The sequence below is a fragment of the Panthera pardus genome, unplaced genomic scaffold (genome assembly GCF_024362965.1).
Source record: "Panthera pardus isolate Hobbes unplaced genomic scaffold, ASM2436296v1 HiC_scaffold_8, whole genome shotgun sequence".
NCBI lineage: Eukaryota > Metazoa > Chordata > Mammalia > Carnivora > Felidae > Panthera > Panthera pardus.
Genome location: NW_026527013.1, coordinates 113,770,972 through 113,785,360, shown reverse-complemented (window position 1 = coordinate 113,785,360; position 14,389 = coordinate 113,770,972). Strand labels below are relative to the sequence as shown.

The following is a 14,389-nucleotide window of genomic DNA, read 5'->3' as shown; positions in this document are numbered from 1 at the left end:
AATGTCACCTTCCTGCCTCCCCTCTCTTTTTCAGGTTTAATAACCCAGCTATATCACCTCCCTGGGATAGGTCTTACAAGTCTGCTGGGTCAGTTCAATGCTGATAACTTTATTAGTCAACAAGGTATACGAAAGCAGCCAAGGTCAATGATATATCCAATAGCCATGCTTACTAAAAAAGCCTTTATGTGAAGACTCTGATGACTCTCTGACTTTGCACCAGATGATCCATATGCTCATATATTTCCATTTAGTTTATCTTTATCTATTAGCCTCTGGGTACATTCAGAAAGATAATTAAAAGAACAATACCTCCACCACCACAACCAACATACTCATTTTTATTCAAGGCTCAAATAACTTAAAAAAAAATTTTTTTTTAAAAATCTAGGACTACTGCTGGTCCCATACCTTTTTTTTTTTTTTAATGTTTATTTTTATTTTTGAGAGAGACAGCATGAGTGGAGACAAGCGGGGGGTGGGGGGGGCGCAAAGAGAGAGTGGGACAGAGGATCTGAAGCGGGCTCTTTACTGACAGCAGCGACCCAATGTAGAGCTTGAACTCATGAAGCATGAGATCATGACCTGAGCTGAGGTTGGATGCTCAATGGACTGAGCCACCCAGGCACCCCTGCTCCTATAGCTTTTTAAGATAGCTTTTTTTCCCCCAACATTTTTTACAGACTTGATTCTTCATAATTGTGTATAAAAGGAAATAAAACATAGAGCAGAAAGGGGAATCCCTACATAGTAATATATTAAGAAGATAGGAAGAGGCATTTTAAGAGACAATTAGAAGCTAACTTCAAAGCTAAAACCTAATTTACTTAATTGCTCTAATCTTTACCAACTTAGGAGCCACCAAGAATTCACTTACTTAAAAGGACAGAGTAATGTGGGATTCCGTTTCTTTGTTTAAATTAAGATAAACATATAGGATGTGTGGTGACACAGTCTCAACTGGGTAATTAATAGATTGGTAAGTAATGAGGATATTGCAGAAAACAAATGAGATTCCTCCCGCTTTGACACAATGGAATTTTAAGGGTCATGGACACTTGTGAAAGTCCTAAGTGCCTACCACACGTAGGACATGTTGGGACATATGTTGGACATTCAGCAGGAAGTCTACTCAATAAAAATTTTTACTGGCTCTTAGGAAATGTCATTGTTTCCCAGGGTGAATAATGCATCTGAGTACAGCAGGAGACCATGCCTTGCTCTCTCTCTCCTGCCAGTGAAGGCCTGTAAACACAACTTTAGCTCTAAATATTTCTCTAAAATGTACAACAGACCAGGAAACCTGTGGTGAGACTGGAAGGTGTCAGTTTGCCAGAGCTGGATGCTAAGCCTTTTTAGATTTTACACCATGTAAAACAGCAGGCTCCAATTCTCTTCAGATTTAGTCACTCAGAAAAAATAACAGCCTCACAGAGTCCCATGTGGATGACAGGATCTCTGCTGAACTATGAGAGGCACAAGTTCAACCACCTCTGGCTCCAGGCAGAGCCCCCCACATTCTGGTTTTTAAGGGCAGTTTATTAAATGACCTTAAATCCACAACAAGTGAGTCTTCTTAAGCAAACTGTCAAGTTTGATCACATTTTGATCCCAACCACTGGATTCAAAGGGAGCACTGTGACCCTCCAGGTGTCCTTGGGGCCTTCTTACTTTCCGCTCTATCTCTGCTGCGGTCGCCTTGGTCCTCTCCAGCCTCTCTACCAGCTCGGTGTCGTCGAGGAAGCTCCCCTCTGCTGCAGAAAGGCGCAGGAGGAGGTCATCCTCCAGATACTTCAGCTCGATCTTAAAGTCATTCTGGTGCTTTGTCAAAACCAACTAACAAAACCAAGAAAAGTCTGAGAAATGGCGGTTAAATTCATGTTTGTAAGCAGTTTCTTTAATTGTCAATTTCATGGAACCATATATAGTAAACACACTTAAAAACATACAAAATTAAAAATCTACTAATCATCCTCTTTAAAAACTTATATAAAAATTTTTTAATATTAATTTATTCTTTGAGACAGAGAGAGAGAGAGAGCACGCACATGCGAGAGAGGCAGAGAGAGAGAGAGAGAGAGAGAGAGAGAGAGCACAAACAGGAGGGGCAGAGAGAGAGACACAGAATCTGAATCAGGCTCCAGTGAACCAGGCTCCAGGCTCTGAGCTGTCAGCACAGAACTCGACGTGGGGCTCGAACTCATGAACTGTGAGATCATGACCCAAGCCAAAGTTGGATGCCTAACCAACTGAGCCACCTAAGTGCCCCTAGAAATTTATTTTAAAACAAGTCAGGGGGGCACCTGGCTGGCTCAGTCGGTAGAGTGGCCGACTTTGGCTCGGGTCATGATCTTGTGGTTTGTGAGTTTGAGCCCCACATTGGGCTCACTGCTGTCAGTGAAGAGCCCACTCCAGATCCTCTGTCTCCTCTCCTGTACCCCTCCTTAACTTGCATACACATATGCACTCTCTCGAAAGTGAACGTTAAACATTTTTTTTAAACAAGTCACAAAATATGTTAAGATCTGGGTGCACTCCAGCGTCCAGAGAATGAATGTCTGTCATAATCATTTAACATCATGAACCTATAGGAAGAACCTATTCTATAGGAAGAAACTTCTGCTTCAAATCTAAAAAGTTGGAAGTCATCATTTCCATCCTCACAAAGGAAAAAAGCTAATCCTCAACTCTTCTTACATCCTTCAAAGAACTAAGGTTACAGGTCAACTGCCACTCTAAAAGCCAGAGGGATGGGTAAATACAGACAATCAGCTGATGGTGAACATTCACAGAGTAATTGGCTAATTGCTGGAGTCAGAGCCTCAGTCTTAGGAATCCCTCCATACTTCTGTGAATTTGCCTCTAAGAGACTTACCTGGTTGTCACAGTAAAGACCAGAAAAAAAAAAAAAAAAATCTACTCCTCCTTTGGGCAGTGGAAGGGGAAAAGCAACTATTTTAAAATATGTCCAGGGGGAAAGCAACCCTTTAAAATATCCAAGAGCTTTCTGTTTTCTTAACAAAAGCCTTCCCCCTCAATGGAAATTACATTATCAGAGCCTTACCTGACCTAGGGAGAAGGATGATTGGACAACTCAGCCTCCCCTCAATCTCTTTTCTCACAAAGGGGAGATAAAAATAAATGATGAACTCTTCTGAAGAGAGAAGCCCTGAGATTTAATCATAGTATTACACAGTATTGCAGAATACTTCTCATCCACAATACCTTACCACCACACCGCATCAACAGACCCCAGTATGGTAACAGTGGATTCCAACAGAGAGCTGCAAGGTACCGACTATTTAAGAAGGAGTTTCTAGGGAAATCCAAGGACACAGACAGACAAAAGCAGGGATATGAGAGGAAAGTGAAAACTATGACAGCAACAGCTACAGCAAACATGACACGCAGGCTAACTGCTAGTCACATAAATATAAAACCTAACACTAAAGTTCCATTAGCCTCACTTCAAATTATCCAGTACATCCTAGCTGGCTTTCAACAAAAAAGTACAAGGCATGCTGAAAGACAAAAAGCACAGTCTGAAGAGATAAAGCAAACCTCAGAAAAACACTCAGGAGTGGCAGAAATTCTGAAATTATCAGACTGAGAATTAAAAATAATTATGCTTAATGTGCTACGGAGCTCGTGAGAAACTGGAAAACACGCAAGACCATTTGGACAATTTAAGGTGAGAGACAGAAACTGTAAGAAAGGAAATGTTAGAAGTAAACACTATGACAGAAATGAAGGATGCCACTGATGGGCTCATCAGTAGGTTGGACACAGTCAAGGGAATCATCAGCAAACTCCAATATAGGTCAAGAGAAACTTTTCACGCTGAAAAGGAAAGAGGAAAAAAAGGAAAAGAATATCCAGTAACTGTAGGAAAATTACAAAAAGTGTTAACATACACATCATAGGAATATCTGAAGGAGAAAAAGGAGAATAAATAGTGGAGGTAATGATGGCTAAGAATTTTCTAAAATTAATGGACATTCACCAAACCACAGATCCAGAACGCTCACAGCAGAATAAGTAACAAAAAAAATTATACCTAGACATATCATATTCAAACCGCAGAAAATCAAATACCAAGAAACAATGTGAAAAGAAGCTACAAGAAAAAACAAATCTCACCTATGGAGGAAAGAGGACAAGAATTACAAAGAACTTCTGAGAAATCATGCAAGCAAGAAAAGAGTAAATATTCAAAATATTGAAGAAATAAATGATCAGTCTACAAGTCTGTCTCCTGCCAAATCAGTCCTCAAAAATTAAGCAAAAAACCAGATTTTTTAAAGAAAAAAACCTGAAGGATTCTGTCACCGGTAGACATGTCTTACAAGTAATTTGTTGTTGTTGTTGTTTTTGGTCACACAGGAAAAAAAAAGGATGGAGGTCAGAAACTCACATCCACATAAAGGAAGAATGTCAGACAAAGAATAAATGAAGGTAAAAATTTTTTTCTGACTCTTAAGGGAACTGTTCAAACTAATACAGACAACAAGGTATTCAGTGATTATAACTTATGATAAATGAAATGAATGACAACAGTGTTACCAGAGATGGGAGGGAAGAAATGAGAAAACGTTAAAAGATACTTGTACTCCCTAGGAGGCAGTATCATAATGTGACTTGAAAATGGGCTTAGGTTACTTGTAAATGTATATAGTAAATACTAAAAAAACCCCACTACATAAAAAAAAAAAAAAAAAAAAGAGGTATAACTTATATGCTGGGAGACCACAGGTAGTGGAATTATATGAAATGCTCAATTAAAACCAGAGAAGGCAGAAAGAAAAAAAAAAGCATGAAAAAAAAAAAGGGTAAGGAAGAGTACAGTAAATAAACAGTGACAAATATGGTAGATTTTAATCCAATTGCATCAATAATCTCTTTGTGAATTTTCTAAATACATCAATTAAAAGACACAGACTGACAAAATGGATCAAAAAAGTAGGACCCAACTGTCTACTTTCTAAAAGAAATCTACTCTGCTTAAAGTAAAGGGATGGAGAAAGTTACACCACTTACCGCTCAGCAAAAGAAAGCTGGAGCAGCTACATTAATTTCAGACAAAGTACACACGAGAACAAGGAAAATTATCCAGCACAAAGAGGAGAATTATATAATGATAAAGGGATCAATTCTCTTAAAAAAAAAAATACAAATCTTTAGTGAGCATGTCTCTGACAACCAAGTGTCAAAATACAGGAGACAGAAACTGACAGAACTCCAAGAAGCACACAAGGCCACATTGCTGGAGAATTCAAAACTCCTGTATCTAGAATTAATGGATTCTGGTAGACAGAGAATCAGCAACAATATAGTTGAACCAAACAGCACTATTAACTGGATGTAAGTGACATTTATAGAATACAGTAAAACCTTGGATTGCGAGTAACTTGTTCTGCAAGTATTCCCTAAGATGATCAAACATTTCTAATAAATTTGAACCTGATAAAGGAACAATGTCTTGGAATACGAGTATGACCCCGAATGTCACATGATCACAAATGAGCAAACGGTTCTTCTCCCTCATTCCCCCTGCCTCTCTCCCTGTGGGATTATGGGTGATCATCAAAGTAATGTTACATTTCCACAAAAATCCTCAAAAGGAGGCAAAAGCAAGTGTCACTGGATAGGTTCCTTGTTAAAGTTGCACAAAAAGAAAGAGATTCCATTGAGCCATCAGATAGGAGTGATTTCTTTAGTGCTAATGAAAGTCGTTTACACAGTAACCTTCTTTTGTCTTCCTCACACCAGCCACAAAGGTTTTTCAAAGGTAAGTGCAGGTCAATTTGTTTATTTTTCCTTGCATTTTGTATTTTCTTTATTATTTTGTATTACAGTATGTAAACATTTTTACATGAATATTTTTGGGTTGTGGAATGAATCATCTGAGTTTCCATTATTTCTTATGGGGAAATTTGCTTTGATATACAAGTGCTTTGGATTACAAACATGTTTCTGGAACAAATTATGCTTGCAAACCAAGGTTTTACTGTACTTTATCAAATAATAGCAGAGTACATATTTCTTTCAAGTTCACATAAAATATTCACATGATAAACCAAACTCTGAACCATAAAACACACCTGAAAAAGTTTTAAAAGAAAGAAATACTAAATATACTCTCAAACCACAATGAAATCAAATAAGGAATTACTAAATGGAAAGATAGCTGGAAAACTCCCCAAGTATTTGGAGATTAAACAGCGCACTTCTCAATAACATGTAGGTGAAAGAAATCTCAAAAGACATTAAAAATATATCAAACTAAATAAAAATGAAAATACAATTTATCAAAATGTGTGAGATGAAGCAAAAGCAGTGCTGAGAGGAAAATTTGTAGCACTGAACACAAAGTAGAAAAGAAGAAAGATCTAAAATTAATGATCTATGCTTTTACCTTAAGAAGCTAGTGAAAGAAAAGCAATATAAATATAGAGCAAGGAGATGAAAATAAACAATAAAAATTAGAGTAGAAATCAATAAAAATTAAAACAGGAAACCAATGGGGGAAAAATCATCAGCCAAAAGTTGATTCTTTACAAAAATCAACAAAATTTTTAGCCCTGGAGCCAGGCTAACCAAGAAAAAGAGAAAGCATTAATTACAATGTCAGAAATTAAAGAAGGACCATCACTACTGACTCTACGGGCATTAAAGGATAATAAAAGGATATTATGAATGAGTTTATGCCCACAAATTTGATAATTTAGATGCAGTAGACCAATTTCTTGAAAGACACATCTACCAAGAACTCACACAAGGAAAACTAGATAATCTGAATGGGCCTATATCTAATTAAAAATTTGAATTGACAACAATCTTCCAAAAAAGAAAGCACCACGCCCAGACGATTTCACTGATGAGTTTACCAAAGATTTAAGGAAGAAATGTTATCAACTTTCTACTATTTCTTCCAGAAAATAGAAGCAAAGGGAATACTTCCTAATTGTATGAGGTCCCCATTAGCCTAATATTGAAACCAGATAAAGCCATTTCAAGAAAAAACAAAACTATAGACCCAGTATCTTTCATGAACATATATGTAAAAGTCCTCAACAATATATTAGCAAACAAAATCAAACACATGTGTGAAAAGAAATATATACCATAGTAAGTAGGATTTATTCCAGGTACGCAAGTCTGGTTCAACATTGAAAAGTCAAGTAATGTAATCCATTGTATCAAAAGGCTTAAGAAAAAAATATGATATACCAATAGATGAAGAAAAAACATCTGAAAAAATCCAACACTCATTTATGATAACGACTCCCAGAAAAGTAGAAATAGAGGTGAACTTCAACTTGATAGAGAACATCTAAAAATGAGACCTACATTCATTACATATTCCACTTAATGGTGATGAACTAGATGCTTTCCCCCCAAAACTGGAACTGGCACAAATATCTCTTTTCACCACTTCTAGTCAACATTGTACTGAAAGTCTTAAACTAATTCAATAAAACAACAAAATAAATAAAATGTATACAGAATGGGAATGGAAGAAATAAACAGTCTTTGTTCACACATGGCATGGTTGTCTTTGTAGAAATCCCCGAAGAATCAACAAAAACACTCCTAACTAACAAGAGATTATAACAAAGCTGCAAGATACAGGGTTAACATACAAACATGCTTTTCTATACACTAGCAATGAACAATTGGAAATTAAAATGTATAGTACAATACCATTTACATTAGGACCAAAAAACTGAACTGCTTAGATAAAAATCAAGGAAATCATATTGAAGATATGTATGAAGAATTCTACCATGTTCTGATGAACGAAATCAAAGATCTAAAAAATGTAGACATAATTCATATTCATGATAGGAAAATCCAATATTGTTAAGATACCACGTTTTCCTTTCTGTGATTCAACATACTATCAGTCAAAATCCCAGCACATTATTTTGTGGATACTGACAAACTGACTATAAAGTATACACAGAAAGGTATAAAATCCAGAAGAGCCAACAGTCAGCATATGGAAGAAAAATAAGTTGGAAGATTGACAATACTCACCTTAAAGACTTGCTATAAAGCTACCACTAATAAGGAAGGTATGGTATTCACAAAGTAGACAACAGATCCACAGAAATATGGTCTACTGGTCTCTGACAAGTAACAAAGGCAATGCAAGGAGAAACGACAATTTTTTTAAACAAATGGTACCAAACAGCTGGGTATCCATATGCAAAAGAAGGAAGCTGGATCCCTACCTCACACTGCAAACAAAAATTAACTCAAAATGGATCACAGACCTGAATGTAAGAACTAAAACCATAAAACTCCTAGAAGAAAACACAGGAGTAAATCTTCATAAACTTTTATGAGGCAACGGTTTTCATAAATATGATATCAAAAGCACAAGCAACAGAGAAAAAAGAGATAAACTGGATTTCATCAAAATTAAAGTTAGGTGCTTCAGAAGACATGATCAATAAAGTGAAGACAACCCACAGAATGGGAGAAAATATTTTTGTATTATGTGCCCAATGAGAGTATAATATTAAAAAAACATAAAGACTCCTACAACACAATAAAAATAACCCAATTTTAAAAATGGGCATAAGATTTGAATAGATGTTTCTCCAAAGAGGACATATCAAACCAATAAATATTATCAAAAGATGCTCAATTCCATTAGCCTGTAGGGAAAAGAACATCAAAACCATAGTGAAATACCACTTCACATGCATTAATGTGGCTATTAGCAAAAAGAGAGACAACAAGTGTTGGTGAAGATGTGAAGAAATTGGGTCTTTTACACATAGTTGGTAAAAATGTAAAATGGTCCAAGTGCTTTGAAAACAGTCTGGCAGTTCCTTAAGTGTTAAATGTAGAGTCAATATGTAACCTAGCAATTCTGCCGCTAGGCACATATGCAAGAGAATTGAAAAATATATGTCCACACAAGAACTTATGCATGAACATTCACAGAAGCATTAAGCATCATAGCCAAAAGGTGGAAACAACCTGAATATCCATCAACCCATGATGGCATAAATAAAATATGACATATATATATCTGTACAATGAAATATTATTCAGATATAAAAAATGAAGAATTGGTATACACTACAACATGGATGTACCTTGAAAACATTATGCTAAGTGAAAGAAGCCGTGTACAAAGGCCATATATTTAATGATTCCATTTATATGAAATGTCTAGAACAGGCAAATCTATAGGGGTAAAAGGAGATTAATGACTGTTACAAGGTAGGTGGGAGCGGACACTGGAGATTAACAGCTAATAAGCATTTATTTTTTTTGAGGTGCTGAAAATGTAGAATTGATACTCTGTGAATAACCTAATATACAATGAATTATACAATTAAAAAGGGTATGAGATTTAATGCAATCCCTATCAAAATACCACCCGCAATTTTCATAGAGCTAGGACAATGAATCCTAAAGTTTGTATGGAACCACAAAAGACCCCAAAGAGCCAAAGCAATCTTGAAAAGAAAACCAAAGCTGGAGGCATCATGACTCCAGACTTCAAGCTGTACTACAAAGCTGTAGTCATCAAGGTAATATGATACCAGCGCAAAACCAACACATAGACCAATGGAACAGAATAAAAAACTCAGAAATGGACCCACAGCTATATGGTCAACCAATCTTTGACAAAGCAAGAAAGAATATCCAATGGAAAAAAGACAGTCTCTTTAACAAATGGTGTTGGGAAAACTGGACAGCAACATACAGAAGAATGAAACTAGACCACTTTCTTATACCATACACAAAAGTAAACTCAAAATGGATGAAAGACCTAAACGTGAGACAGGAAACCATCAAAATCCTAGAAGAGAACATAGGCAGCAACCTTGCTGACCTCGGCCAGAGCAGCTTCTTACTAGACACATGTGTAGTAAGGGAAACAAAAGCAAACATGAAGTAATGGGACTTTATCAAAAGAAAAAACTTCTGCACAGAGCAGGAGACAATCAATAAAAACTGGAAGGCAGCCTACAGAATGGGAAAAGATATTTGCAAATGACATATATGATAAAGGGTTAATAACCAGTATCTATAAAGAACTTATCAAACTCAACACCCAGAAAACAAATAACCCAGTTAAGAAATGGGCATGAGACTTGAACAGACGCTTTTCCAAAGAAGACATCCAGATGGACACATGAAAAGATGCTCAACATAATTCATCATCAGGGAAATACAAATCAAAACCACAATGAGATGCCGCCTTATACTGGTCAGAATGGCTAAAATTAACAACACAAACAACAAGTGTTGGCAAGGATGTGGAGAACGGAGAATCTCTAACACTGTTAGTGGGAATGCAAACTGGTGCAGCCACTCTGGAAAACAGTATGGAGGCTCCTCAAAAAGTTAAAAATAGAACTACCCTATGACCCATCAATTGCACTACTAGGTATTTACCCAGAGGATATGAAAATAGACTTAAAGGGGTACACGTACCCCTGTGTTTATAGCAGCATTATCAGCAATAGCCAAACTATGGAGGCAGCCCAAATGTCCATCAACTGATGAATAAAGAAGATGTGGTATATACAGACAATGGCCGTCAAGAGGAATGAAACCTTGCCATTTGCAATGATGTGGATGGAGCTAGAGTATATTATATTAAGTGTAATAAGTCAGGCAGAGAAAAACAAATACCGTATGATTTCACTCATACATACAACTTAAACTTAAACAAAACCGATAAACATATAGAAAAGGGGGGAAAAGGTGGAAAACAAACCATAAGAGACTAGGATTAGAGAACAAACTGAAGGTTCGTGTAAGGAGGTGGGTGGGAGATGGGCTAAATGCGTGATGGGCATTAAGGAGGGCACTTGTGTTGAGCACTGGGTGTTATATGTAAGTGATGAATCACTAAATTCTACTCCTGAAAACGATATAACACTTTATGTTAACTAGAATTTCAATAACAGTTTGAGGGAAAAAAGGGTAGGTGAATTAAATCTCAATAAAACTTATAGAAAATAAGAAGAAATATTACTATGTCTTAACAACATCGAATGGACATGTGTTATTGAAGCAGAACACTATTTTGTTTTGCTAAAAAATTTTTTTTAGTATGTATTTTGAGAAAGAGAGAGCACAAGCAGGGAAGGAGCAGAAAGAGAAAGAGAAAGAGAAGGAGAAGGAGAAGGAGAAGGAGAAGGAGAAGGAGAGGGAGAAGGAGAGGGAGAGGGAGAGGGAGAGGGAGAGGGAGAGGGAGAGGGAGAGGGAGAGGGAGAGGGAGAGGGAGAGGGAGAGGGAGAGGGAGAGGGAGAGGGAGAGAGAATATCCCAAGCAGGCTCCATGCTCAGCGCAGAGCCTGAAGAGGGGCTCCAATAATCTAAAATTATTCCAAAATAAATTAACATTTATTTTAAAAGCTTGCTTCTGATAAAAAAGTAGGGTAGAAAGGCAAAATATTGCTCATCACTGAAGCTAAATGATGCCAACATGGAAATTTGTAACTATTTTATGTGCATGTGTGAAAAATTCCATTATCTAAAGTAAAAGCATATAAAGAAATTAACCAGGGGTGCCTGGGAGGCTCAGTCAATTTAGTGTCCAACTCTTGATTTTGGCTCAGGGCATGATCTCACAGTTCGTGAGATCGAGCCCTAGGTTGGGCTCCATGCTGACAGCATGGGGCCTGGTTCAGATTCTCTCTCTGCCCCTCCCCTGCTCATGCTCTTTCCCTCAAAATAAATAAACTTAAAAAAAAGAAATTAACCAAACTGTCAAGGATTTGGGGGAAAAAAACCTAAGTGTATTATCATAACAAGTCTATTTTTCTTTTCTTTTCTTTTTTTTTTTTTTTTTTTTTTATAGAGAGCATACGTGAATAAGGGAGAGGGGCAGAGGGAGAGAAAGAGAATCTTAAGCAAGCTCCACATTCAGCTCGGAGCCCAATGCGAGGCGTGATCCCATGACCGTGGGATCATGACCTGAACCAAAAATCAAGACTTGGATGCTTAGCCAACTGAGCAACCAGGTGCCTCAAGACTATTTTTTTTATATGGCCTTGGGGTGTTTCGAATGTAGACGTGTTCCCTGTCCAAGTTGGCAGTTATGCACAAAGCAGCACCCCCGCGACTCTCTGAACATTGCCCTTGGGTCACTCAGGGCTGGCAGGTTGCAATGCCACTGAATGTGAGCACACCTGCCAGAAGACCTCAGGGAACCGTGCCCACTCACACCCAGCCTTGATCTCAGAGCTGTCTTTGGCTGACACAGAAATCAATCCAATTATAAGCCATCTCAAATGGGGTCTGAACATGGGTGAGAATCCCTTGCAGGGGTTGGTAAAACAGATTGCTGGGCCTACCTCCAGAATCTCACATTTGGCAAGACCTGGTCTGTGGCTTGAGATTTTGCATTTCAGACCTCCAGCTGATCCTGATGTTCTGAGAATTACCATTTGAAAACTGTTAATTTACACCAGGAGCAGCAAACATCTTCCATAAAAGGCCAGACAGTAAATATCGTTGGTTTAGCAGGTCATACAGTCTCTGTAGCAACCACTCACCTCTACCATTGACTTCTTTCTACCTTTTCAGGCTTCCTCTGTTTTTTCGTTTGTTTGTGTTTTTTTTTGTTTGTTTGTTTGTTTTGTTTTTTAGTTTTTTGTATTCAACCCTCATTTTAATTATTTTCAGTATTTTTTAAAGTCAGTGTAAAGTCATACATTTTCCAGTAAGTGCTAATCATCACTAGCTATGAGCCTCTTGATTTTTCCCACCTTATTCTATTAGTCTTCTTTTTCTTTCTTTTGTCATGACTGAATTGGACTGTTATCACTGAACCTACCAGAACATGTATCTGCTTCTCTACTTCTGTTTTCCATGATTTATATGTCTCCTTATTTGTCCTAGTGACCTGCATCAAACCAGACCTACAGCTGCCCAACTCCTACCAGGGGCACGATACTAACTACTTTCTTTAACAGGAGTGCCCTTGAACCGTTTACTGTTCACATACATCCTCATTTTTCTTAATTAGACCATAAAGCTGTGGAGGGCAGGAATCCTGTCTTATACTCCTGTGTCTAAACACGGTAACTTGTGCAAAGCAGATAGTAAGTGTTGACACACAATTTCATAATTTTTACCTTAAGTTTCTCCAGATCTGGCCTTTCGATACTGACCACCTCTGCCAGGAGCTGGGCTTCTAGACCATCTTCTGTGACCGTGAAATTGAGGAGGGTTGTCTGAGCTTGCAATTCTGGCTGATAGTGAGGATTTGCCAGTTTTGTGTGAAGGATAAGGCGAAAGTTCCTGTTAAATTCACATTCTTTATCTCCAATCCTGATATATCTAAAGGGGTACAACACAAACATTCAGGAGAGTCCCATGAACCATAATTGATATTTTGGTGTCATTCCATTCCTTTATTCTGATAGTGTATCTAGGCTGTAAGACCAGGTGATTCAAAATTTTTCAGCTACTATCTCCCTGAAGTATAAAAGATATTGGAATTATCTACTCAACCTCTACACAATTTTTTACATGCCAAATGGTGAAAACGGTACTCATCTCAAAGTCACTGTAACAAGAAAATTCAATACATTATATAAAGGTTGTATAACAACAAATGTTAGCTTCTATAATACTGTGATAAACCTTACATTAAACATTGTTATTCTTACAGGATAAAATGAGTATGTATTTGCATTTACTTGTGTGCGTGTGTATTAAGTGTATATATTCTTAAAATTTATATACATATTCAAAATACACATATACTTAAAATTACTTTGTATTTCAGTAGTTTTGGCACTGGCTCAAAAGCAAAGTTTAAGAAGTGTCCTGTGTGGAATGCATGGGGGTGGGATCTCAGCACGTTTCTGTCCTATATCCCTGTTCCCTTGGCACAGGGACCAGGAGCGTTGCACTTCATCCAAAGTATTCCAGTCAGAGTGAGTTTTCCTGGGACCTGGGATTGGAACAAAGAGCGGGAATCGGAAATAAAACCTATAAACTCATGTTGAAGTTCACCCTCTCCTCCTGGTAAACCACGCAGCAGAGAAAGACTTTCCTGGTTTCCCAAGGAAGATTAAACCAGTAATAGATTGAAGCGTAACACAAAAGGAGCATGTTCTGGATTTTATGAGCTCCCAGGTCCCATCTTCCTGCCTGCCTTTTTAACTCAGCTGCCATGACACCCTGCAGCCTTGGGACACAGTCTTCGTTTTGCTTAAGCTAGATGGAGGTGGCTTCTGCAATTACAAGCAAAGGTCTGAACGAATGCAGCCTCTCCCTGAGCGGAGGGCCTGACTTTTTTCTACCTCAGATACTGTGGAGTAACATGTAAGGACTTCATCATGAGGGCTCTGTTGCCCTCTGGGTTCTGGAAGGGCTTTGGTCAATGGAAGCACTAGTAA

The 14,389-nt window shown here is 37.7% G+C and overlaps 1 protein-coding gene across 2 annotated transcripts in view; it reads right to left on the bottom strand.

Moving 5' to 3' along the window:
• DNAH11 (dynein axonemal heavy chain 11) overlaps window positions 1-14,389 on the bottom strand; it is a 358,971-nt gene that overhangs the window by 51,294 nt on the left and 293,288 nt on the right. For both annotated transcript variants that reach the window (XM_053898599.1, XM_053898597.1), the window contains 2 exons: window positions 13,118-13,322; window positions 1,672-1,836 (listed from right to left, as the gene is read on the bottom strand). In XM_053898599.1, the coding sequence (XP_053754574.1) occupies window positions 1,672-1,836; window positions 13,118-13,322 (370 nt within the window). The remainder of the gene's footprint in view (window positions 1-1,671; window positions 1,837-13,117; window positions 13,323-14,389) is intronic.